The sequence below is a fragment of the Akanthomyces muscarius genome, chromosome 5 (assembly GCF_028009165.1).
Source record: "Akanthomyces muscarius strain Ve6 chromosome 5, whole genome shotgun sequence".
NCBI lineage: Eukaryota > Fungi > Ascomycota > Sordariomycetes > Hypocreales > Cordycipitaceae > Akanthomyces > Akanthomyces muscarius.
Genome location: NC_079245.1, coordinates 2,234,652 through 2,260,943, shown reverse-complemented (window position 1 = coordinate 2,260,943; position 26,292 = coordinate 2,234,652). Strand labels below are relative to the sequence as shown.

Here is a 26,292-nt window from a genome sequence, read left to right as displayed (position 1 = left end):
ACAAGATTACAGTGAAGCACCATTGCAGCTTGTTGCAACCGTTTGGCTGAGGAGAGCAACGACTACGTTTCAGATGCTTACCTTCAACGCCTCGTCACCTGGCGTCGCCGCCACTGCCTACGCCACTGCCTATGCCAACAGCTGGACCGACCCGGCCAACGACTTTCTTAGCGAGTCGGACCTCGCGCTGCTCGCGCACGTCAATTGCGCATACCTCTCCACGCCTCAGCGCCCTCCGACACTGCTCGCCCTTAAGCAGCACGCGCAGTCTCTCGCAATCCTCATACAGCGCATCAGCGTCTCCCACACGCGCGCCCTCGTCAACGAGCATGGCGTCCGCGACCCAGACGAGCACTTTGCGGCCGATGATGCCTTTGACTGGCTCAACGACCTGCGCACGCCGTACACCAACGACGACGAGAGCCACCATCTCCCGATCAAGGGCCTCATGAACACGATCGCGCAGGAGAGTGAACGCGAGGGCCCGAGGACGCACTGTCCACTGCAGAGGATTGGCGCGCAGAACAGCGGCGATGACGACAGGCCGTTTGCCACGCACCAGAATCTCGTTTTGCACGCTAATGCATGTTTAGAGATTCTCGACCACGAGTACAGCGCCACGGGGGGGCTCATGTCGATCCTGCCGAGCGCGTACGATGGCGACGCAGCGCAGCTCGACGCCGCACGCAACACGCTGCTGGGCCAGTGGCTGCTGCACCACCAGGATCTCATCGCGCGGCTGCACGAGCTCGAGATCAACTACACCAACGCGCTCGCCGCCGTCGAGGGCCGCGCCGTCGCGCCGCTCCACAGCGACACCGCCGACGGCAGCAGCAGCAATGAGGCAGCGGCCGCCGGCAGCGGAGGCGGCAGCGGAGGCGGCAGCGCACCGGCGCCGCAGAACGAGCTCGTCATCGTCGGGCACAGGACGCACGCGTACGAGCGCATCCACTCGCTGCTGGACCGCGCCGAGGCGCACGTCGAGAGCAAGCAGAAGCTCTGGTGGGAGCGCGGCGTCAGCGGCGAGCGCACGTGGATGCAGTCGCGTGGCGGGGACTGGTACGCGCGGGGGCTGATCCCGCTGGACCTGGAGACGCGCTTCTTCCGCATCAAGGGCCAGGGCCGCGCGGGCACGCTGTTTATGATGCCGGCGGTCAAGCAGAACGCGGCGCTGGAGCACCTCGTGGAGATGGAGGCGCGGCCGACGGTGGTGTCGGTGGTGACGCCAAAGTGGGCGGAGCGCGCGACGGCGCTAGAGAGCAAGATCAGGGCGAGGAAGGTTAGAATGGATGAGGATGGGGAAGAGGAGGAAGAAGAAGAGGGAGGGGATGCGGCGAGGGTGCAGCTGCTGGAGGATATGCTGGCGGTTAGAGATGCGGATCTGAAGCAGGCGAATACGGCCGTCATGTTTTACGAGTAGAGGGTAGACAAGGATTCCAAGGAGCAGGTCAGGGAGCTGCTGGACATGCTACACGTGTACAAGGAGCAGTTGAGGACGCTGAAGGGCCTGATGGGTGACTTTGCGATTGATCTTGACAAGATTTGAGAGTTGGACGGGAGAAAGGTTGGTCTTGTGGATGAGGTTATGTGCTTTGTAAATTATTGGTGCGTCTTGCGATAGCTTCTTTGATTCGATATCGAGATGTAAGTCTAGAGTCAAGCTTCTTTTATCCGAACGCTCGATATTCGTTCTATCCGGATCCCCGGATCCTAATCCTTCTTCAGTAGAAGTCGGGTCGTGACTTGGACGCAAGTGCCCCTCCAGCGTACCCTAGAGCAGTGGCATGTACAGCTTCCGAAGTGCGGCGATCTGTGTTTGCCGTAATTGGCGCATCTGATGGACCTCATCTGTTTAGTATACTTTCTTGGCTTCTTTTAGTCTGTTTCGAAATTTGGCTTGTAAGCGGAAGGTTGTATCAAAACGTTGTTGTTTTTGCAACGTGGAGTTTCTAGTGGCGTTTCTATTCGAGTACTGAGGGGAACGTTTCCTGAGATTTGAACCAAGCCACGGCTGAAAAGACGCTAGCACCCTCGCCAACCACCCTGAAAAAAATGGTAAAAAAAAAAAAAAAAACCACTGCCTCGCTTATTCTCTATTGCAAATATTGTAGTACTGATGTTTGTTTTATTAATGTGTTTGAATTTATAAACTTTAAAACTGTCCAAGCGGTATCGCGAGACACTCAGAAGCAGAGACTGGTAAATGGTGGTAGCGCGTACGCGGCACAAGGCGGTCCACTCCACCACCAGGATGCCCATCTCCGTGGCAACCACCGCAACCAAAACAAAGACACCACCATCCACCACGCCTCACACCTGGAGACAATAGGACCTCAAGACCGTTCTCGAACCACCAGGATTGCCTGTCCACTAAGCCGATTGGTGCTAGAATAGACCACCAGACGTGCTCACCTGGCCTGTGAATGCAATGCCCCGTTTTGCACCACCTTGGCTGGCGTAACCGAAAGAAGCCCTAGCTGGCATAAAGCTGGACAACCATTTGCTTGCTTGCTTCTATTTGCCCGTCTTGATACCAGTACAGAATAAGCCCGAGTGCTACGCTCCCTCTAACTTACCGGAACTGACCACCCCTCCGCTTCCCTCCCCGTTGCTAGTCGTTACCACGACCCCGCTTCCTTGGCCTGATATAGAACACGGACCGGCGAGACACTGATTGTGCTTCATTTCAGCCTGCTTGCACAGGGCGCCAACATCACTTTATTCTCCCTCCCTTGACTGTTCTTCTCTTGTGCCATTTTGGACCTTTGCCATTCTTACCTTTTCCCACAAACAGTTTGCTTGCTGGAGACGTCATTCAGTTTCATCGTTCTTGGTGGTGTATATTCCTTTTTGTTTGCTGGAGACAGATCTGCCGCACAGCTTGCTGTCACCGATTAGCGATACGTGGTCGATATATTGCCTCTGCCGAGACCCTTCGAAGACAAAATACGATCTTTCAGCAGCAAGGCCTCAAGCATCATGGTTTGAGAAGTCGACACCGAAACAAGACGAACCCCCATTCCTCCTACAATATACATACACACCATCGATCCGAGCACATCACAAATGACCCGATCACAACGGCCCGATGCTGTGCGACGGCCGATACGGCGAATAGCCGCAGCAGCCCTGCTCGCGCTGGCCTCGACAACCGCGGCGCACCAGTTCCCCTATGTCCCGACGCAGATCCTTACGCCGGCCTGCTTCAGCAAGTCAACCTGTCACGGCGCCGGCTTGACGTACATGTTCAAACAAGCCGACGACGGCAGCGTCCAGTTTCTCTCCATCGACTACAACAATAAGCTCAACGCCGACCTCAACCCCAAGGTGCTATCTAGCGAGCTGCCCTTCCTGACGGGCGACAGTGCCGACCCCGCGACGGCCTTTGGCGCCGTCCGTACCGCCAATGGCTCCGTGCTAGTCTACACCGGCGTCTGTGGCGGCGATGCCGGCGCCGTCTGGTCCTTTGATGACAGCAAAGACAGCGGCACAACGATGGGCAGCGGTTCCTGGACGAAGCGTGGCACTCGCAACACGGCCAAGGATACAAGTCCCGGCGGCGCGCCATTCTTCCTCGGCGGAACACTGGCATTTTCCGCCAAACTCGCGCCCGTCATGGACCAGCCCACGCTGTACAGTTACGGCGGCATGTGCGAGACGCCGGGCACGGATTCGAAGAGTTGGCAGGCCAACGCCAACTATACCAAGATGATGATGAGCCTGGCGCCAGACAGCAACGATGCGCAGACGGGCTACGATGCGTTCATCGCATCGACAGCCGGTCCGCGTTCGCCATTCGCTGGATTCACACTCACGCCGCAGCCGCCCTCGATCACCAACATCTCCGGCACCGTGACGCAAAAGATGACGTACATCCTGCTCGGCGGACACACGCAGCAGGCTTTTATCAATATGAGCACAGCGGCGGTGTGGAGCCTGCCCGAGCAGGCGTGGTCGTACATTGACATCAAGCAGCCTGTGGGCAAGACGGCCAACACCGAGCTGATCCGCAGCGGCAGCAAGAATAGGAGGGACGACGATGTACCCGAGGTCACGAGCCGATCGGGCCATACGGCGATTCTCAGCCAGGACGGAAGCGAGGTGGTGGTGATGGGCGGCTGGGTGGGCGATGTGAGCACGCCGGCTGAGCCGCAGCTGGCGGTGCTCAAGATGAGCCAAACGTACAACTCGTGGATGTGGGCGGTGCCGGATACTCAACCTGAAGGCGATGCTATATACGGGCATGGCGCTGCTCTGCTGCCCGGAAACATTATGATGGTGTATGGCGGATGGACGATCAACTCGAGTGACAGCTCGTCGGTGAGCAAGAGAGCGGCGCCCGATACCGCCAGATTCCTGAACCTGACCTCGATGGAATGGGCGCAAGAATACAAGCGACCACCCCCGAGCCCGACTGATCCCGATGCACCTAGTATCGGGTCGAGCGGCGAGGGATCCAGCAGCCGCTCTAGGCGACTCGGTCTTGGTCTTGGCTTGGGCCTTGGCCTGGGTTTGCTGCTGATCATTGGCGCTATTGCGCTCTTCTGCTGTCTCCGAAAGCGCAAGCAGCGCAAGGAACATAGACGAGACGAAGCTGCGCAGGCCATGGCCCGAGATGCCGAGTTCTTCAACGACAGAGACGATGTAATGGATCCGCCGGCCGGCTACGGCCAATGGGGCTGGTTTGGCCAGCGCAGCGACAATGGCAACAACAGCAACAGCCACAACAACCACCAGCAGACGTACGCTGAAAAATCGCAAGGCGGCTACGAGAGCCTGGCCATGAGCGGCGGCTCCGGTGAGCCAAGCGCTATCCCGAGGAAACCCGTCAGCGGCCAGCTCCGTGGTGGCTATGTGCCCTACCTGCCGTCGCCCGACGGGCGCATGTCCAACTTTGCCTCGCCCCCTGGCCAGATTCACCCGATTCTGGAAGACGACGAAGACGAGTACCGTTACCACGAAAAGGAGCTTCTGACGCCATCGTCAGATGTGCACGCGGATCCGTTCCAGAATCCGCCGGGCATGGGCCACTACGCTGCTGCAGCGGGTGTAGGCGCCGCAGCGGGAGCGGCAGCCATGTATGCCATTCCGAGCCGTGGTACGCCCAGCCCCGATCGACCGGATCGCGACGTGCAGGAGTGGTCGTCGGAAGCGGACGGTGGTGCCGAGGCACTACTCACACGGCATGCCCGCAATCGCGCTGGCCGAAGCTCACCGACTCGTGGGGACTGGCACAATCTGGCGGCCTATCACGACGATGAGTCCCGGAGCGGCTCCAACTTGTCCGAGTCGACACGCAGCGCCGCGGACAGCCTGCTTGCAGGCGCTGGTGTGTATAATAGGAAGACCGCCAGCTCCTCATCGGGCAGCTACCGCACGGCCAAGTCTGGCTTTGGCACCCTCCAGGCCGAGGCACCGGCTCTGCTCCACGGCAGCGGTTACGACGACTACGACCACATTCCCGTTCCTGGATCGCCTTCCAAAAATAAGCCTCGACGTACATGGCTAGGGTCTCTACGCCGCGTCTTCTCCGGTTCTGACTCTACACAATCGCCTGGATCTTCGATGCGCGACGAGAGTCCCCGTCGACCGTCCCTGGAGCGCGCGAGCGCCGACTACGAGGCACCGCTCGCCGGCGTCAGCGGCGAGATCCTGCGTAGGAAGCAGGGCCGCGGCGGCTGGAACTTGAGCGACCCTCCTCTATCGCAGGATGACCGTGATAGGGCGGATTTAGCTGGCAGGAGGCGCGGTACGGGCGCTGCGACAGGTGAAGGGGAGACGGACTGGGACATTGAGCGCGCCATTGAGCAACGTCTCGTGCAGGTCATGTTTACGGTGCCCAAGGAGCGCCTGCGCGTGGTGAATGCCGCCGACAACGATAACTACGACGACGACGACGCGCCGCCGCCGCCGGCAACGACCAAGGCCAAGCCCAGCGCGCTGGTGCTCGACCCGCCGCGCATTCACGAGCCGCACACGGCCGAGGTGCTGGACTCTGTGAGCCAGCTCTCGAGCCTGTCGTCGAATGATCAGTCGCAGCACCAGTCCCAGCCGCAGCCGCAAACGGTGGTGCTGCCGCCCAAGCACGACGACGCGCACATGAGCAGCCAGATGTCGCCATTCATCACGCCGTCGCTGCGCAGCCTCACGCCGGCCACGTACGGGAAGCGCTCGGGCGAGCACGACGACCTCGACCGCGAGGCGATGCTGCGCATGAGCCGGCAGGGCGCGCTCGCGGAGCCGGGCCTCCTGCAGCAGCCCTTTGCGGCGGAGCACCAGCAGCCCCGGCTCAGCCACTCGACGGACGGCGGGCACTCGGACCGCCGACCCTCGTCGACGGCCGTGTACGGCACGGCTGAAGCGGTGACGCTGGAGAGGGCCCGGGCCAAGTCGAGGGTGCTGCAGATGGTGGACTCGATTGAGAGCCGGGACGGGAGCCCGGAGCGCAACGAGTCGCCGTCTCCCAGGATATGAGGTGGAAAAACGGGTTTGCATTTGATTTTAGCTTGGAGTTGTTTGCTCGTTTCTGCATCTTGCTTTTTTTGTTTCTGCATTTCACTTTTTATTGTTTTGGATATTCATTTGATTTCTTCAGTTGCTTATGTGAGCAAAAGCGAAAGCCATGATGATGCGAGGGCTGCTTTTTTCAATGTGGAATATGCCGCCAGTGTATACAAAGGTCATGTCTACGATTCAGGTCTGGAAATGATGAATGTGCATGGGATATTGGATACGGAATACTTGTGTGTACGCTTTTTTATTTTCGGTGGCGGATGTTGATTTATTCTCGAGTACATAGTTTTTTTTTTGGTTATTTCTTTAGGTATTATAGTCTGAATTAAATATTCTCAATCACACGTGTCGTATCCAATGCTTGCAGCTAGTGTCATGTAAAGTATAGTATTAATTTTATAAAATCCAGCTAAATAAAAAAGTAGCTGCCTTGTTGGCTTGTCGGATTGCAGACTTGTCCGTAGGGTCATTACATCACATTACATCGCTCACGCCCTGTAGGCAGCGTTGCGCGCCAAGACGGCGTCAATCCCCCTCTTGCCGGGAAAGTCGAAAATGACGACGCCCGTGCGGCCGCTCTGGTCACCGGCCTCGAGCCAGCGGCCCGTCTCGTCATTCATGCCGGCCACGGTCCTGTTCTTGGGCCCCGCGGCCGCCTCGATGGGCAAGACGCCGACGCTCGCCGAAATGTGCGCGAGGTATAGGGCCTTGTTGTCCTGCTTGTCGGTGGCGGCCTTGGTGAGGGCGTCGCGGATGGCGGCCCACTTGTCCTTGAGGTGGGCGACGTCCGGGATGATGTAGAGGTCCTCGAGCACCATCTGCTCGCCCTCCCAGGCGATGCCGTACTTGTTGGCCGGGCCGTTGCTGTCGGCTGGGAAGTTCTGCAGCACGAAAATCTTGGAGCGCAGGTCGCCGAGCGTCGGCAGCGGCGCGGCCGGGTCCCACGCGTACATGTGCTGGGCGGCCTGCTTGGCGGTGATGCTCGAGTTGTGCCAGGCGTAGTTGAAGGCCTGCTCAAAGGTGAGGGTGTTGTGGTCGCCGAGTGGCGCGCCTTCTTGCTTGAGGCGCATGACGATGGCCTCGGTCGGGTTCTGCGCGAGAAAGGCAAAGAGCTCGAGGAGCACGTCCTGGTAGCTGAAGCCCGTGTCGCCGTCGCCGTGGTAGATGTGCAGGGCGTCGTCGCGGACGCGCGCGCGAATGTCAAAGTAGCGCAGGCCGGCGGCGAGCTGCACCGTCAGGTTGCGGTTCTGACACTGCAGGACGTCGCTGCCAATGGCGTACGTCATGGTGTCGTGGGTGCCCGGCACGCTGAGGCTCGTGAGGAGCGTGTCGTTGCGCAGGCCGCCCATCCACGACGGCTGGTGCGAGGCGGCGGCGTCGAAGCTAAAGGCGCTGTGGAAGCCGTGGTAGCAGCCGGCGGAGACGGCGCACGGCGCGGCGGCGGCCGCGAGGAGGGTGCGCAGGACAAGCATCGTGGAGAGCACGGTGGCTGTGATGAGGGCGAGCCAGCAGAGGCAGGAGGCGCGGGTGCGTTGTCGGGGGCGAGGAGCAGCTGTCTCGAGGTTGTGCTTGCTGAGCAATGGTGGGGAAGAGGGCGAGGATGGCGAGGATGAAGTTGACGGCCGGGATGCGTAGTAATTATTAGTAGAGGTGGCCCCGGATGGTGAATGTGACCTCATTGTCGCGAGGCAGGAACGTGCAGCCAGCCACCGCGCAGAAACACAACGGCGGCGGCAGTCACTGTGGCGACTCGGCCTCAAAAGTTGGATTGCCGGGCGCTATCAATTCTCGACCAGGCATATGCACCCGCAAATGCACTTCCGGGACGTCGGGTTGGTAGAGCAAAATTCGGGTTAGAAGCCTCATGCAGGTTAATTGTCTAGGCTCTTGTCCTGGTGGTGAAATCAAACGGCCAACGGTGACGTCTAGTTCTTTGCACGTGGGGAAGCCGTCTACTAGTTTTCGCCGCTGCACCACAAAGGCGATTAATAATTGGGCCGAAATTTGCACTTGGTCCACTGCTTTTACTCTCAAAATAACTGCTGCGTTTTTTTATTGTTCGGGTAGTGTTGTTTTGCTGATTATCTGATAACGAGCGGCCACCGGAAATTGCCGTGGCGGTGGACGTCCCGTGGCGGCGGCTGGCGGCTAGGCGTACGCGGGCTAAGACTGAATGTTGAGAGGAAATATATTATTATTTTATTAAGCAATTCTACCTTGGCAGCCTTCCCCCGCTTTCTCTTACATCGGGTTGCAGAGAACTCCCTGCTCGGCCTAGAGCGAGGACACTTAGTATAAATCGTTCCAAAAGCTATCATGTTGTGCCATGTCCGACTTACAAGTACGAGAGTGCAGCAGGTGGGCTTGAGGCCACCTGGGCATCCGCTGGCGCTGGCTATATAGCTCGTATTAGCTCAATCTGCAACGCGAACAAGTAAAAAGAAGGAAAACATGGACAGCCGCAACATACGAGACTTGCAGTTCAGCGAGAGGAGCTGTAGGACATTGGTGGCGCAGCACTGGGGGCTGCTGTTTGTGAGGCCGCCGGGGCATTGGAAGGAGCCCGCGGGCATGGCCAGGCCGGTGGCGGCAAAGAGAACGGCAGCAAGGAACATTTGCATTTTTGGCGGGTTGGTCGAGGGTAAGTGAAATTGCCTTGCTGGTTGCGAGATCGGCCGAGGAGAGAACGAGTGAGCGTTCCTTTGGAGATGATGCGAATTGTCGAGTTCTTGCTTGGAAGTTCTTGCTTGGAAAGAACACAGAAAAAGACCAAGAGAGAACGTGAACTTAAATAGTTTCCCGAAAAGTTGTTCATAGCAATTGCGCGGATGTAGAAGAATCCGCAGCTGAGTTGCAAGACAATGTTTCGGAGGCTGCGTTCCAGTGTCGACGTCAACCCCGATGATAGTAGACGAGAGCGTGCTGTTTCCAATTTTGCAGGGTAGATGTACGCCACAAGAGAAAATCACATTTTTTTCAATCAATGTCTAAATTTGTATTGTATCTTCAAATTCATACCATAAAGAGCAATAGTTTGAAGAAGAAGAAAACATTGCTCGTACGGGAGCCACCGTGCAAAATCTAGACTCAACATGAGCCTCTAGCCTCTGCTCCTCTTGGTAAGACATCGCACAGGGAGCAGAGGAATTCATTTCCACATCTCAGAAGGAGAAGAAAAGCCCAAGGGACCAAACCCTTGCGAGCCATGCCCAGTTGTCGCACCACTGACCTGACTGGAATGCAAGGCAGGCTGCCCGATGAATGTGGTTGGTCGCTAGGCATGGAGTGTCACTCCATGGCAACGTGAAAGGGACGTGTCCGACTCTGGATGTTCGAGTCCCTTGATAAGTCTTTTGCTAGCCGCATTTGACTCGAATGCACTGACAAAGCCAGACGGATGCTCCTGGTCCTTGTTTGTGATGTGTTGATCTCGTAGAAGCGCTAGGCGTGCGCTGTCTTGCACTGGCCGTCTATTAATAGAGTGTCTTTCTGAAGCCCGATCTCGCCCTTGCAATGATCTGCACGCTGTTGGGACTGATACAATGGCCATTTTATATCTTCTGCATTGGGATAGTCCCTTCTGACTGTGTTGCGCTGGTCAAGGCACCGCGACAGCTGCCAGGAGCCTGGCATACCGGTTTCGAGGTAAGCTTCCCAGCATCAAGCCTGTGGAATCGGCCTGCGCCATCATTTTCTTCACGAGCTCATCTTTGGGGGATGACTCCTTGCTAGAGCAGCCCACGTCTTTGCCACATCTAGAGCTGACTACTTACTGCCTGGCACTTGTCTCTGCTTCAACGCGTCACAAGCAAGTATGTACGATGCAGTGGCAAATGGCAAGCGTAACCAAGTAATTACTGGTAGAGCAAGAGACCGGCTGAAGATTATTAACGCATGGTCCATCCCATCAAGACTATCGCGGATGCAAGCCAGCACGACGCACCCCGCACTCTGCTAGCAATATGGAACTCGGCACGCCTAAATTGCCGACGGGGTAACGTACCACTCCAAATAATCTATACATGTTAGCTCCCCGCAAATCTGGTACATCTAATAAATCATGAACGATGTTTTCACTCTAATAAGCATAATGACTGATGCCGCTCGCGTTGTACACTTCACGTGCTATCCCGGTTACACAAGATGATGCCGCGCGTGTCTGTATTAAAAATGGCACTGATGTGTAGTCCAAGTGACGAAACCAGCCCTTAGAAATCAGCAGGCCGTCGTTTTTTCACCCCATCAAGAGACACCGTGGGATGAATGCTCGTGTGAACCTTGCCGAGATAGTGACTTCCTGAACAGTTGCCGTGGTACCCTGTAGATGGTGGGTGGTCCTGCAACCTGCTTAAGCTGGCAGTAGATAACAGTATCGTTATAATAATTCTGTAAGTGAATTTGTCTGCCTAGCATTTGGCTTCTGATACACTCGCAATCGCCGGCTATTCACTTGCCATGGCGAAGCGACACACTGCTATTCATCAATGCCCTTCGGGCTTTCTTCATGCTGTCTCGGTAGGCAACATGACCAAGAGTCTCAACACCCAAAATCCAAAGGAGAACTTTGCTCAAACTTTAAGTCGCTTCTTCATCAGTCGATTGCAAAACCCCTAGTCACCCCCCCCCCCCCCTTTGCCCTCGCGGCAGAATCAACCATCAGCGATCGGAAAAATCCATTCCGCAACTAACATGCCTAGCTTCATGCTTACTATGGAGTCGCGCTCGCGCCGGATAGCCTCGGATGTTTGCTAGAAATTTCCCAATTTCACGGCTGCCAAGCATGAAGCCGAAGAAAAAAAAAAAGGTCAAAAATAGTAATCCTTGTGCGGTGTGCCTGTTTTTGACTACTGTTAGAAAATGGTGGCGAGACCTATCGCCTGGTTCCCAACGGAGAGAGCTTCGCGACATTCCCCGGACTGGCCGAGCTGCAACAAGTATACCTGTAAACTTCCGTGTGGGGTAGAAGGAAAACATGGCCAAAAGATGCGCCGCAAATGGCCCGATTTCCTAGGGGGGACGGACCCAAGAGATCGGCAGGTACATCATCGCCTGTGATTTCTCCTTATGGGCTGCATCAAAATTGCTGACCTACCTAATCCGTCCGTGGCATTTTAAGGTGAAACCTTTGGCTTGTTACACATTTCCTTTGCCCTCCTCCGCGAACTACTCCCCGAGTTGCGATGGAGGTTTTCGCTGTCGTCCTGACAGAATTTCCAGAGTCGCACACCACGATGTGCAAGCCCGCGCCTTTTCTCGAGCTGCTCACGGTAGTAGGACTGGTTATTAAATGATTATTCACTCTGCAGTCTAGTTAGTCTTGTTAATAATGATGCCTTTTGCAAGGTGATGCCAATAAGCCACTGCGTCGTCTCCTACACCCATCTCTCATGCGCCAATGCTTATTAGCTCCGGCTGCGCGATCGCCAAGCCCAAAGCACCCAACGCACATGCCTCTCACGCGCCCCCGGAACGGGTAACCAAAGACGAAGGGCCATGCTCAGAAACCGTGCAAGGTGCGATGATCGCGCACGCTGTCCGCCTATCTCTGGCGGCTTAATCTATATTGGCCATACCCCATGTAACGTTGTCAGCTCTAACGATTCAGGCGTGACCACGATAGGAAGCTGCTTGAAAACTTGGGGGAGCATCCGGCCAAGTGCGGCGTTTCGAGGCTGGTACTATCGCTCACACAACTGGTCAATTGAACCCGTTGCTGTTGGAGTTGTCTCTTTGCAACGTAATATCTGAGTGAATTTACCTTGTGATAATGACATTTTACTCTCATGCTACTTGACCCATTATCATTTCAACTCACTCGTTGAATGGAAAACAGAAACAAGGACGCAGTTGATTTCCCCATACGGAAAGTTTCGCCTTACGAATAGCTTAGACTACCGTAATGCCCCACGCCACGCCGTTCCCGCTCCCCTGCCTATGCCACTTACAGACTGGAGGAGCCCCGTCGCCAAAGGCACGGTGCATGTGGTTCACTGTCAGATTTCGACATGCCGGGATCATGGGCACACAGTTCTGGCCTCTGATTAGTGCATCTTTTCATTGCCGGCGAGGCCGCGATGGGTTCCCGCCCCGCGGCGCTGTTCTGAGACGGGCAAGCATGGTTGTTGATCACGGTGCCATGGCCTGAAGCGCATGTATAAACTGGTCAATGTAACGACTGTGACATTAGTATAAGTAGCAGTCCGCCTCGTCTCTTCTTCAGCCTCTTGATATTACCAAGCATCAGAAGAGCCGGCCATCTTCACTTACACCTCAGTACCCCATCTCTCTCAGACGTTTACCTTGACGGCACACGCACACAATGCTCTTCAGCACCTCTGCCCTCGCGGCCATTGCCGCCCTCACCTCTCTCGGTGCTGCTGCCCCGGCCACCGAGAGCAGCCTCCGCACTCGCGCCGCCGGCGGCAAGCTGACCATCTACTGGGGCGCCGAGGACGACAACCTCTCCCTGATGGATGTCTGCAACGACTCCACCTACGACATTGTCAACCTAGCCTTCCTCGCCTACTTCAACAAGGCCGGCGGCTACCCGGGCCTGGAGATGTCGGGCCTCGACGGCCCCTCGTCGGCGCAGCGCAAGGCCGGCGCCACGGGCCTCAAGGACGGCTCCCCACTCGTGCCGGCCATCAAGAAGTGCCAGGCCAACGGCAAGCTGGTGATTCTGTCCATGGGCGGCGCCACCGACTACTCCGACGTGCGTCTGAGCAGCGACGCGCAGGGTGAAAAGGTGGCCGACCAGGTCTGGAACCTGTTCCTCGGCGGCACCGACCACAAGGAGCTGCGTCCCTTTGGCGACGTCAAGCTCGATGGTGTTGATCTGGGTACGTTTTGCTCAGTAGACGAGACCTTGAAACGAGAGCAAAGAAGCTGACCTGGTGAAATTAGACAACGAGACCAACGACTCGACTGGCTACCTCGCCATGACCAAGCGCTTCCGCGCCAACATGGCCAAGGACAGCAGCAAAAAGTACTACCTGACGGCGGCACCGCAGTGCCCGTTCCCGGATCAGTCGGAGCCGCTCAGCGTGTGCAAGCTGCTCGACTACGTGTGGGTGCAGTTCTACAACAACGGCGACTGCAACATTGCGCAGTCGGGCTTCAACGCGGCCGTCAAGAACTGGTCCAAGGGCATCGGCAACGCCAAGCTCTTCATCGGCGGCCTGGCCTCGGGCGCTGACGGCGACGAGGGCTACGTCGACCCCAACACCTTCATCAAGGCCCTCAAGGGCGTCGAGGCCATGAACCTGCCCAACTACGGCGGCGCCATGCTCTGGGAGGCCCAGCTATCCAAGACCAACGGCGACTTTGCCAAGAAGATTCGCAGCTCTGTGTAAATGAGCTTGGGATGACGAGGGTGATGGTGAAGTGTGCTAGCTAGCACATGACTCTTTCATGTATATACTCCTTTTTAGTTTCCGAAATGGAATGAACATATTGAACATACACAGGATTATGTATCGTGAGTTGTCGACGACTGTGATTTCTGGCTGCAATTTCGGACCGATCGTAGTGAACACTCAGCATGTGTCGATAATCGGCTATCGCGGTGCCGCGAAAGTGTATGAGCAAGCGTTGTGTATATGGAGAAAACAAATACAAAACTATAATGCAAGTGACGGGACGATGTGGAATGACTGAGTTACAGCGACTCTCAGTCAACACCACCGTCATACAGGCGCGTCGAGATGGTGCAGTTGATGTTATGCTTCTACAGGGTTGCCTTTCTAATCACTCGCTTCGAAGTACCAAGAGTCGCTCCGTATCCGGTGGGAGAGGGCATCAGATGTCATATCGTTGCTGCATGACACGGCCATGCAGATCAGCTAACGTGGCGAGGAGGAACGAATTGCCAAGACGAACAGAGGTTAAAACTAGTCACGCACACCATTCTCGTGTTTTGGTAGCGCAGCAAGGGTCTCGATGGTGGTGGCACCGATGAATGGCGGCTACGGCAGGCTATGGAGGCGCCCAATCACGATGCACGCAGGGCGCCAAGATCTCGTGTTGAGCAGCAGCGAGGTCGATTATGGGAGCGAAGCATGACCTGATGCATGCATGCACGCTTAGTGCAGGGTCCCAACGGTTCGTATACCGTTCCTTTGCGGAGTGAAAATGGTATGAAATGCAATCACGCGAACCATGCAGCGAGCTGCGGCGATTGGTATGGATTGCCGAGACAACATGTGCGCTGAGCTTTCAGCTATTGTGCACGCGAAGTTACCACTATGGTCTGCGCTGTAGTCGACCCTCCGTCCACATTGAACTAAAACATTTGGCACGGCCCGTTGGTGATGACTGTCTTGGAGTTTGTTTTTGATTCGGCAAGAGTGGGGATTCTTTCTTCGTGGTAGACACGACTTGGTGGCTTCTTGGACGGGCTCCTTTCCGCGTGTACGTTCTTGATTGTTGTGATGGCCCTTTGGGGCGCTGCCGCCCATTTGCCTAAATTCCGAAGAACAAAGACCTCAGCAGCTCAGGACCGGCGGACGGGGGACGCGGGCTGGTTCCGCCGGTGCGTCGCGTACGGCTCGCTTCAATGTTGACACGGCACACAATGGCACCGGGGCGTGGAGAAGCGGGCGGGAGTTTGTCCCCGCAGGGTAATTCTGGCAAGGTCACGTTGGTTTGTTATGGACTGGCTCTGGGATGATACTGGACGGAATCAGGGGCCGCGACATCCGAGGCGGGAAACGAATGGAGACGCGCGAGCCGGAAAGAGAGTTTCTTGCCTGGCTTGTTTCGGGAATTGGGATGCTGACGAAAGAAGCCACTGGTTAATGACGATGGCAATTTCCCCGATGGATGGGGGATGCGCGAGACAGAGTTTGGCGGTGCAGACGATTGGAGGTGTGGTGGGCTTGGGTCGAACGAAAGCTGACAGCTGGTAGCCGGCAGGGCTGTTTTGCTCTGGTCGTTTGCTGTCCATTATTACAGCTACAAGCTTGGATGGCAGATACCACAGCAAACCTGAGATAATTGCTACATTGAGTACCAAATGTTAAAAGCAAGACGCACGCATTGAGTACACTGATATGGAATAGCTGACGCAAGACTGTGGCTAGCTTGAAGCCACTCGCCCCGATTACCGCTGACAATTCATCATGACGACAGCAGAAAACTGCCGACTACTTGTACAACGCAACACCAGCGAAAAGACATCTGAGACTCGATTTGCAAACCTATTACCTTATGTCGCACCCAAACAATAGGCTCGCGCCAAAGACAATCAACGACGAGCTGGTACCAATTTTGCTAGTGGCAGTAGCAGTTTGATTACTAGCCTACTAGCTCGCTGTCCACGGACGCCAGTGTTTCCGGCTTGGCCTGGCCAACCAGACCAGGCGGAGCAAGCCAGGCAGTGACGACATGGTCCAGGGCCTGCGACGAGCTAGACAGCGCTAAATAGGAGCTTGGAGATGGTGAGGACGGACAGACCAGCTTCTGTGGTTGTGTGGCTTCAAGTCGCAGGAAACCATCGGGACGACAAGCTACCGACCGAGGCGTGCGCTTGCCCGCCGAGAGCAGCTCCCACAGCACATACGAGTTCACATGGTCTTTTAAACGCATTTCCCTGGCAGCGGCTCCAATGGTCGCGACACTAGACGCTGCGACGTGCTAGATGGACAAGAGTTGCTTCGGGTCCCTCGAGCTGCCCGAGCGTCACATGGAATACTGGTACAGACAGTCGACGCTATGATCTGCATCCCCGAGGTCATGCAGGAGGCTTCATGTACTGAGTATGCGCCGGGAGGGCGCCATGGGGGGTTGTCGTTTAGCTGGGTGGCCGTCCTGCGCTCTGTACCTTGCCTGCATGTCGATTGATGTGCTGCAAAGAGAAGAAGTACGAAAAAGCTTGATTGACGAGCTTCAACCAAAGTCTATAAATGTTTCCAAGAGGGGTTGACCCCGGAGGAGCAGGCTGCCGGACGCCATGGCATTCACACCACCACCATTGGAATCACGATGGTGGGCTAAATAGCACACACACTTATCACAGTAGGTGCCGCGGGGCCAGCCAGGTTCATGGCCGGGATGCTGGCTTTTCTCTCCGCTTTTCTGATCGCATTTGCCCATCGCCGGCCTCTTGTTGGCGGAGCATGGGCTTGCCAGACTCCAGTTGGCAGCGTGGCACCATGGCACAATGGGCCAGAGAAAGTGACACGACAGGGCGGGATGGCCAGAAGAAGCAGGCATGGCCGTGAACTCGGTGGCACTGCAGCATCACGCATGGGAGGCAGACAGAAGTATTCATGAGCGCGTAGGTATCTATGTGGATATGCACTGGGCGACGCGCACTTGGCTGGCTGTTTGGGATTGAGTTTGGCAGTGCATCTCAATGATCCTTATTCGCGAGGTCTTGTGTCCATGGAGCTTATTGGGTAGACGCGCGAATTTCTTGGTAATTTCTTCAATCTGCTGTCGCGACGTGGGACGGTGGTGTCGGAGCGTGGCCGTGGCAGGCAGCTTGCTTGGCGATAACGAACGACGGGCTGAGGTACCGGGTACATGCCTGTAACACGACCTGCCTTGGTGCCCCCCGCCGTCCCATGCAGCGCCACCCCCAGCACGAGCACAGCAGCGGAGCGGCCCCCCCCCTCCTGTCGTGTCGGACCACCGCATCGTGCTGGGCTGGCGTGAGGTGACGACGGGCTATTGGCAGCACGCGGAATGCAGGCTGCATTACTTGTCTGCACGGCCAAGGTAAACAGACAGGGGTGACGCAGTGCATCGATGAGGAGATGATTGGACGAGGACAAAGATGCAAATTGGGGTTCTTTTTTCTTTTCAACTTGATAATTTAGGATCAACGGCAAATAAGAAGAAAAAGAAAAAGCCGCGCTCTGAACATTTGGGGCGTGCAGTTGTGTTATTAGAGTTTGTGTAGCTAATATTACAGGGCCACCTGCTGGAGCAATGTACCAGATACTTGGCCCGGCCGAGAAAATCAAGGCAGCCCCAGTCGCGGACGATCCACATGGGAGCTCTTATTATCATTTTAGTGATATTTGAGCGGCACGTTCCCTGGCATCTCGTGTCCGTCGTTGCTTACAGACTCCAGCATGTACAGGGTGCTTTACAGAGCAGCACAAGCCCTGTATTGTTTACTTACAGGTGTTGAGGTGCCGAGCGCTCTGGTCCACCCCCCTGCGTTTTAGCGTGGTGCCGGCGTGGTACCAAAATGAGCATCAGGCAAGGCATTATTTGCCATTTGCCAGTACCATCAATGGAAGCGTCGACGATTCCCGCCCACCACAACCATGTGTTAAACCCGCTGGATGCCGGCAACTGCGGCGGCCGAAACGCCCCGTCCATCACCCACAGCGCTTCTTCTCCCCTGTAATATTGCTCTCGTAGCCCCAGCGATGCGAGCCGCTGCTGGGCCAAACAGCTTGCCCGTAGCTTCCTTGATGCCTGTCTCCTTTTTCCTTACCTCAACTTAGGAATCCCCTGCCAAACGCCAGCCCAGCCAGGCTCCGCGACCCATCCATCCATCTAGGTATCCATCCGTCCTTCCCAAGCCTTGCTCACCCCATTCAATACACCACGCCAGAAAATCTCGCTCCTCCTCTCCCACCCCATTCTCACCACCACTCAACACCAGGCAAATCTGCGTCTTGTGCCTTGCCCCCTGGCCCGGCTCTCTTCCTTTGTCCATTCCTTTCGAAACAATCTCGCTGCAGCTTCTTTCACTCGTCGGAAGCATCTCGTACGTCCTCGAGGGTCTGCCATCCGGCTAGATTTGGCTGCCAAAACAGTAGCGCTGCTGCCCAGAGACACAGCGCTGCCCGCCAAAATAGGCACTCGGCCGTCCAGCATTCCAGCACCGCCAGATTATCCATTCATCAACCCCGATTCCAAGAAACATCCGTCTTGCCCGTCACCCCCGCGGCGCGTGTCTCGCCCAATCTCGTCGCTTTCCCACGATAACAAAACAACGGCCTCGTCTTGCCTTCGTCGCCTCGATCCACCACCACCGACCCTGAGCGACTTGTTCATCACGACCTTGACCTACCTCCCGAATCCATCCGCCGCTGTTCCTGACTCTCGTGCGACGTGAGCGTGCTTCCCGCTTTGCTTTCTGCTTTTTGACGACTTTTGCGTCTACTTACAGCCGCTGCCTTCGACTCGTCCCTCCCCGTTCTCGCTCGTGCGTTTCAGCAGCCTTGATCATCCCATTTCGGCAACGATTGTGATGGCCCAGGACTCGTGAAACCACTTCGATATCCATCTCGTCTTGCATCAACATCTGTTCCTTCAAAAAAATTGTCATCATGCCTGTTTCCACCAGAGCGGCAAGCCTACTTTTGGCCTTTTCGGCCCTTGCCGGTTATGCGTCCGCTATCGAAGTTAATATCTGTTCGGATTTCAACACTGCATCGGGCAGCGCAAGTACGTCTTGATTGCTGATGATGCTCAGCACAAAGTCCCCCTTGCTGCCACGCTGCTAACTGTCTTGTCTAGACTCGTCCAACCTTCAATCCAATGGTCTTTGCTCGGACTTCTGCCGCGGCAGCTACGTTTTTGCCATCACATCGCACCAGAACTGCTGGTGTTCCAACTACGCCCCTGCCAAGGCCGACGTCCTTGATACCACGGCTTGCAATTTTGGCTGCCTCGGCTACCCTTACGAATTCTGTGGCACCAAGGACAAGGACGGCTACAGCTATCTCAGTCTGGGCCCCCAACCGTCTGGTACCAAGGGCTCAGGCGATAGCGGCCCCTCTTCAACCGATTCCTCCTCGTCTACCTCTTCTTCCACCACCTCTAAACCCGTAAGTCACTTATTGTCTTCTGGCCTGTCACTTTCTATTCCCCATTATCCTGTTCTCTCCACCCCCCAACGTCTAATTTGAGACGCTCGTAAACCTTCCCATGACCTCCCACGTTTTCTCAGGCCTGGTCCACAAGTTGGCATTGGCAGGGGTAGTAACCAAAGAGTCCAGGAATCAACGACGTCTTCGTCAAGTACCTCGTCTCCGTCCACGACGCAGTCAAGCTCCTCATCTGTATGGAATCCTTAGTACCGAACCCCTTGTCAGGCGCCCTCAGCCTCCAAGTGCCAAGCTCCGATGCTTGCCGATTCCCACGATATGACATGCAGATATATATCAAGCGATTATATGTGATGCTACCGCAACTGGCAAGCGGCATTCAGCCCGCTGGGGTCGCTGGGCGGATGCATCAAGCCATGCTGCTTCATACGTCTCGGTCCATTTTACCGTCTAGTGACGATATCCCCTACACATAGTTGCCCACTTATACTCTGCGCTGCCCGCCTGTCAATTCTTCGTTGTATTGTGCTAGCATGCTAACAAACATGCATCTAGTCCCAAACCTCGAGCAGCATCATCTCAACCGTCACGGTGGACGGTAAGGTAACGACAGTCATTGTGATGCCATCGGCTACTGGCGATACCAGTCAAGAAAACAAGCCTGTCCCTGCCGGCGGTAGCTCCGGTCTCGGCGGCGGTGCTATTGCCGGCATTGTCATTGGCGCCGTTGCTGGCATTGCCCTTCTTGGCTTGCTCATCTGGTTTCTGCTGCGTCGCCGCAAGCAAAACCCCGATGACGAGTTCAGAGACGATCCTAGTGTGCGTGGCAGCTCTCGCGGCCGAATGGGCTCTCACCAGCACGACCTGAGCATAGCGGGCTCGGCGCCCTCACCGGGTTCGGCAGGCAACCGTAACAGTATGTTGCAGGTTGATCCTCGTATGGACCCGTTCAAGCAGAATCTTTACGCTCGAAACGCAAGCACCGAAAGCGTGAACACCCTACGCGACGAACACGACTACTCGAGACGTATCCAGGCGCCCAAGGTCCTCCGAGCGACAAACCCCGACCCCGACCCGTAAGCCTAGGCTTGCTAGACGACTATTGGTGGTGCTTGCGCATCACCCAACAACCCACTTTATATTTGCACAGAATTGTCACTTTTACTCTTGGACATGATTTAGAGGGGACCTCACCATGACGACGTACACGACTTCGATTCAGTGGTCTCTAGACTTTTTTACATACACTTTGGGGAAAACAAACACTTGGGCGCTGATTTGGATACGGCGCTAGCCAGCTCTGCACATCTGCTTCGCGCTGTTTGACAGAGCTTTGCTGTGCTCTGAGCGACAAATTTTTTTTTGGGGAATAGAGAAGGGCCGCCAAGATGGCTACATTCCTCGTCCAATTTGCTCGACACGGCGAAGTCGCCGGTGTTGAGTGGAGAGAATTGGTGACTTGGACGGACAAAGCGTGTGTTTGTATTTTCAACTTTTTATTTTTTATTTTTGCATTGAGAGCCTCGGACAATTACAAAACCGGAGGACTCCCCCAGCGGCTGGGACATGTTATCTCGACCCTTTTGGGTTGTGAGTATGGATATTTGGTTACTTTTCTGCTTGTTTCTTTCCTTGTTTTGCAGTTCAATTTTGTATATAGGAAGAAGAGAATTGGCAAGGCAAGGAGGGTCATTGGACAAGGGACATGAGGAAACATAATTTTGTGTGGTATTTGATAGCGAAATACAGTATTTCACACTTGGCTTTGGAAGGACTCGTATTATCAGTGACTTTTATTCTCTTTGCGTGCTTGTTGAAGATTCGAGTGGAAGAAATGGTGTGTGTAGTATTTGATGGCAAAATGAAGTACAATTGACATTTGCTTTTGGAATGACTTGTTGATGATTGTGTTCTGCGTAATGGTAGTGGTACACATGTCTACTTTCACGTCATCATGGTCTTGTTCGTGGTCGCGTGCGTCGAGCCCTTTGTGGCCCGTTTACAAAAGACTCTGTCTCTTCAAAGAGTCTCGCTTTGCTGTCTTGCTGTCTGATGCGGCGCGTGCCGTGTTTTAGTCATGTCAGGCATCCATCCCCCCAACTCACTGTCTCACGGGTTCCATCCTCCCTCGCGTCGGGGCCTTTTTTTTTTTTTTTTTCCTTTCCTCCTTTGGTCGTTTCTCGGTTTTCTGTCTTTTGGAGGGGGGAGGGCCGGGGGGCTCTTGCCGCGTCATGTAGAGCGCCCCGAAAAGAAAGAAAAACGCCACGTTTACTGTGTGTTTTGGTGCGGCTTGCGTGACGACCGTTGCAACATGGTGTCAGATTTCCTTCTTCTGCCTGATATGCCGCATTTTTAATATCCTCAAATTTCATGGTACTTGTAATGGAATCACGCATAGGAGAAAAAAACAACATGGAAAGACTGTAAACCAAAAGCAAGAAAAAGAGTCAATTGCTTCTTCCTTTTGCTCATCTTCTTCTTCCGCTACGAATGCTGCTCAAATGTCCACGTCCACCGGGGTATACTCGACAACTACCAAAAACCACTTCCTCGTCGGCCATCTTATTCTCCATTTTGAATTCGCAAGTAAGCCAAACATCCCTAAAGAAATAGCGCAATAATTCTCCTCAAAATTTTTGCATTTTGCAATTTGGTTTCGTTCTTCTTTTCCTCACTGAAGTCGTGCTCAGGGAAGAGATAACAAAGAACATGTCAAATGAGAGACGGTGACAAAAAGAGACGTTAAACCGCCCGGATAAAAGCATCGCTAAGAAACACGCAAGACCAAGAATCGCAAACTGTGTGCACCAAAACGAGCCCAGCCTTGATTAGCGGCCCTGGTGAGGAGGCTCCCACATGGCCTGGCCAATGACGCCGTGCTCTTCACCTTGGGGGTAGTATTGCTGCTGCTGTTGCAGAGGCTGCTGCTGTTGCAAGGGCTGTTGTGGTTGCACATACTGCTGCGGTTGCACATGTTGCTGTTGTTGCAGATGCTGCTGCTGAGAGGTGTACGGGTCTTGTTGCCAAGGTGACGGCTGCCCGCTGGGCCGCTGAGCATATGGATGTTCTTGTGGCCTCGAGCTCTCATTGTAGCGGTGACCGCCCTCATAGGACTGCAGATACGGCTCGTGTACTTGAGTGCGGGGGGGCGAGCTGTTTCGAGAATCGTCTCCCATGGGACGTGAATGTGGGTTTGTTTGGGCATGCTGCATGAGGCCAGCACTCTCCTCGCCCGAAACAGCCACGCCAACATCACCTTGACGAGGTGGACGGGCTGGCGCTGTGCCATATGTGTTCTCGCTGGTATATGGGCTCGCACCGACCGGCTGCTCCGCCATGATGGCGCCAGGTCGATACGCGTCATAGGAAGAGGTGCTGGGCTTGTGTTCGTCGAGGTTGTCCATGTCGTGAACGTCTTGACGGCGGTAGCTGATGTCTTCCTTGCGTCGGCGGACGCCGCAGAAGAGCCAGCGAACACCGCGGCCAAAAGCCTTGATAAAGTCCCAGATGTTCATGGCATCCCAAATAGCAGCAAAGCCCATGACACCGCCCTGGTGGTTCTCAAGCTCGTTGGGGACAGCCTTGTTGTCGCCCTTACGCAGATCCGGGCTTGGGTAGAAGCGAGGCTTGGCACCGTACTTGGTGTAGGGCTTGTAAGGAAATGCCCAGAGATGGAGCAAAGCAAATGCAGCCATTTCAACGCAGAGTAGGAGGGCGGGGATGCCAACCTTGATATCGGGATAGGCGAGCACCTTGTTGGGGTGGACAATGTGCAGAGTCGAGGTACCGACGGAAATGGCAGAAGCCTGCCAGAAGGACAGGAAGATGACGAGCTTGATGGCAACAATCTTGAGGAGGAGGCTCTGGTCTTTGAGGGCCTCCTTGAGCTGAACGTAGACCTGAATCAGGCAGAACATGGCAACAGTGACGGCCAGCGCATTGAGGACAATGATCTAACAACAAGATTAGTATCCGTGGTCAACTATGGATCTCAAGCACGGCTTACCCAGATGTGCCCAAAGACGGGGCTGTTGGAGCTTTCGCAGTACTTTTCAAAGTACTGGGAGACGACGGCGGAAATGGTCATGGCGACACGGACAAAGCAGTACTGGTAGACACCAATCCAGTTGATGTTGAACCAGGTGAGGCCGCTCTTGGGGGTGCGCCAGGGACCGCGCTGACCGCCGCAGCAGGCGGCAAACCAGTTGACTGGCATGACCCAGGGCTTGACGGGGCGCATTTCGCGGAAGAACTCTTTCTGAGAGTGCAGGTCGGGAGCGACATAGTGGCAGAGCAGAGCAAAGAAGGAAGCAATGGCAAATGCCTCGTAGCAATCGGAAATAACCTGAAAGTAGATGGCGTGTCGGTACCACTGTATCTGGAGGAAGGATGCAATGGCGTAGATGGGGACCATGAAGAGGATACGGATGATGCTGCGACGGTTAGCTTGCGACTGAGATGGCGGGCTGGGGGATTGTAGCTTACTATCGCTGCTCACGGGGTTTGGTATAGTGGAGGGCGTGCATCCAGGCGAGGTATAAGCTGAGAAGGACGGCAATGAGAGCGCATGCTGCGCCAATGATGCGGGCGAGCTCGTGGAAGGTGAGGTGACCGACGATTTCGATTTCGGAGCCGGGTTCAACTGTGAGGGCTGTTAGCATGCCGGGCCTGGACGGACAGAGCCAGAGAGCGCATACTAATGAGATGCTCCAACGTGTTATTACACGTCAGATTCATTTTGTCGGAGAGATGCTAGCTTGGAAGCTAGCGGTCGGAGTGTGAGGGCTTGTGAAGGCTCGACAGCGTCGGCGGCGGCAGCTCGGGGCGGCAGAGCGTTTTGTAGTCGTGATGGGGGCGCAGCGGACGATGGTTGATTCAACGCGTGGTTGAAACGCTATCGCACAAAGCACCGAGTCAACAAGGTTTGGCGGTGCCTGGACTGGACTGAACAAAGGCGGGAGGCTAATTATGGCGGGCGAGCGAGCGATCCTTTGGTCAGGCACAGAACGAGTTAGAGTTTCGTCGCCGCGCGTTTCGTAACTGGGTGTTTGCAGCCGTGGTATGGGCTGTCGCGAAAGCAGCGTCGTTGTCAAAAGCGAGGTCGTATTTGCGCAGTCGTTACAAAGGCCAAGCGATTGAGTTCAAAGAGCCGATCGATGCCGAAATTTGAGTGGCTGAATCGTCGTTGCGCGGCCAAGAGATGGGCGACAGCGGGAAGGGCGACTTGGCAATGGGGGGGGCTGAGCGGAAGCTGTCGGGAATGCTGCTGATGGTGGTGGTTCGGTGGTCGGAGAGGTGGTAGTGGCTAGACGGATGCTGGAGGGGACATTAAACAATAGCGCGTGAGACCGACGGTGCAGAAAAGTAGAATGCGATGCGGTGGTGATGAAGATGGTGTATGAAACGACGCAAGGAAAGAAGTAAAAAAAATAATACAAAAAGAGGTTGTGCTGATTAGATGGTGAGACGAGGAACAAAAGTTGGCAGAAGCAGGGAGACGGATTACCTGGCTTGACTGGAGCACCAATGCTTCCTGAGGCGCCATCGTTGGAGGGAACGATAGGTAAGGTAGCGGGCCGCAGGGTCAAGGTGCCTGGGACGGAGCTGGGAGGGGAGCTGGGACGGAGCAGAGGGGGAGGGAGGCTGGAGCTGGCCAGTGGCAGCGTCTGAGCCTCGCAAGAATGCCCTGCCAGTGCCTACAAAGTCTCCAGTAGGCCCTGGCACAGCCATGCCCCCACCAACCAGCGACCGCTAAAAGGGCACCAAGGGCGCTAATACGCAGGAGCTGTCCACTGATCGGACGCTGGCGTGTCTCGGGCAATTCTTGATACCCCCCAACAGGTTGGCATGAGCGGGCATGACGCACAGCCACCTTGACATCATCATGCGTTGGCGTCTCGCAATCTTACAAGACAAGAGGGCATCAAAAATGTGCTACAACGAGAAGTAAAAAATTTCCGTTCGCCCTCTCGCCTGGCCAAGGGTTGCCGGGATTTCGTCAAGAAGAGACGAATAACGTTGGAATTTACAGAGTATCGGGCCGCTGCACATCTCGGACCCTTCTCCTGCCAAGCTCTTGGCTTCAGTGGGTGGGTGGTGGGCTGCCGGCTTCAGGCTGTGTGGGCTGCCCGCTGCCAACTGCCCACCTACCTTACGGTAATAACGGACGCGCGTTCTGGCGTTGTGCACCACCAACATCGCTCCGGGCGCTAAGTTACCTTGCCCAAGTTGCCAAGTTACACACACACACACACACACACACACAAGTGCCCAACGTCATAGTCATTGGGGGTACAGTCAGCCAACGTGTACTGCACGATGGCCACAGCGAGCCTGATTTCAACAGTCAACATCTCAAACCCGACTACCCCGTTCTGGCAAAAAAAAAAAAAAAAAGGAAGAAAAAAAAAATTGAAGAAAACATTAGTTGGAAAAAAAGAACCTTGGCTACACTACTCTAATCTATACATGACAGATTATGAGCAGCTAGTATACAAGTATAACTACATGCTCATCTATAGAGAGCTCGATCGTACGTCGTAAAGCCTTCCCTAGCGCACAAACAGATGTAAACACGCATAATAAATCAAATCATCTCATTCCAGACATGTAGACGACTCAGAATATGCCACCGTCTTGTTTGCTGAATTGTTTCTTGCCTACCAAATTACGGCTGTTGGGAGCCGCTACACACATTTCTGCCCATGCCCGCCTGTGCTAAAAAGGCAGAGCCACTGCGACCTTGTTAGCTAACAAAGAGGGAGCCTTTCACAGAAAATGAGAAGATAATCGCTCTGCTGGAGGATAGCCTACTCACAGCGCGGCGGCGGCGGCTGCTGCTGCTTCGTGATTCGGCAACGTGCTGCGCTTGCGGCGCTCAGCACGCACTGCCTGCTTCGCGTCGTCGCCCTGCTCGCCGCAACCATCAAGGGCCGAGCACCGAGGAACGAGTAAATAAAGCACGACCAACTCACTGGTAAAGGCCGCC

General features: G+C 55.3%; 7 protein-coding genes across 8 annotated transcripts; 4 read left to right on the top strand and 3 right to left on the bottom strand.

Moving 5' to 3' along the window:
* Nucleotides 1-73: 73 nt before the first annotated feature.
* Nucleotides 74-1,420, top strand: LMH87_010042 (uncharacterized protein; the record flags this gene model as incomplete). Of its 2 annotated transcripts, XM_056197136.1 has the most annotated exons (2): nt 74-1,219; nt 1,270-1,284. In XM_056197136.1, 2 exons carry the CDS (start codon nt 74-76, stop codon nt 1,282-1,284), a joined length of 1,161 nt encoding a protein of 386 aa, XP_056054217.1. The 2 variants fall into 2 exon arrangements, with proteins under 2 accessions (XP_056054217.1, XP_056054216.1); XM_056197137.1 differs by having other exon boundaries at nt 74-1,420.
* Nucleotides 1,421-3,066: 1,646 nt separating this feature from the next.
* LMH87_010041 (uncharacterized protein) lies at nt 3,067-6,474 on the top strand (the record flags this gene model as incomplete). Its single annotated transcript, XM_056197135.1, has 1 exon — nt 3,067-6,474. One exon carries the CDS (start codon nt 3,067-3,069, stop codon nt 6,472-6,474), a length of 3,408 nt encoding a protein of 1,135 aa, XP_056054215.1.
* A 527-nt stretch (nt 6,475-7,001) lies between these two features.
* LMH87_010040 (uncharacterized protein) lies at nt 7,002-8,192 on the bottom strand (the record flags this gene model as incomplete). Its single annotated transcript, XM_056197134.1, has 1 exon — nt 7,002-8,192. The coding sequence occupies one exon, from the start codon at nt 8,190-8,192 to the stop codon at nt 7,002-7,004; it is 1,191 nt and encodes a 396-aa protein (XP_056054214.1).
* A 562-nt stretch (nt 8,193-8,754) lies between these two features.
* Nucleotides 8,755-9,134, bottom strand: LMH87_010039 (uncharacterized protein; the record flags this gene model as incomplete). Its single annotated transcript, XM_056197133.1, has 3 exons — nt 8,755-8,787; nt 8,853-8,908; nt 8,984-9,134. The coding sequence occupies 3 exons, from the start codon at nt 9,132-9,134 to the stop codon at nt 8,755-8,757; spliced, it is 240 nt and encodes a 79-aa protein (XP_056054213.1).
* A 3,698-nt stretch (nt 9,135-12,832) lies between these two features.
* On the top strand, nt 12,833-13,865 carry LMH87_010038 (uncharacterized protein; the record flags this gene model as incomplete). Its single annotated transcript, XM_056197132.1, has 2 exons — nt 12,833-13,352; nt 13,417-13,865. 2 exons carry the CDS (start codon nt 12,833-12,835, stop codon nt 13,863-13,865), a joined length of 969 nt encoding a protein of 322 aa, XP_056054212.1.
* A 4,938-nt stretch (nt 13,866-18,803) lies between these two features.
* LMH87_010037 (uncharacterized protein) lies at nt 18,804-20,384 on the top strand (the record flags this gene model as incomplete). Its single annotated transcript, XM_056197131.1, has 4 exons — nt 18,804-18,921; nt 18,994-19,304; nt 19,476-19,538; nt 19,860-20,384. The coding sequence occupies 4 exons, from the start codon at nt 18,804-18,806 to the stop codon at nt 20,382-20,384; spliced, it is 1,017 nt and encodes a 338-aa protein (XP_056054211.1).
* Nucleotides 20,385-22,132: 1,748 nt separating this feature from the next.
* On the bottom strand, nt 22,133-24,041 carry LMH87_010036 (uncharacterized protein; the record flags this gene model as incomplete). The annotated part of the gene is made up of 4 exons (XM_056197130.1): nt 22,133-23,257; nt 23,311-23,737; nt 23,790-23,946; nt 24,002-24,041. The coding sequence occupies 4 exons, from the start codon at nt 24,039-24,041 to the stop codon at nt 22,133-22,135; spliced, it is 1,749 nt and encodes a 582-aa protein (XP_056054210.1).
* Nucleotides 24,042-26,292: the final 2,251 nt, after the last annotated feature.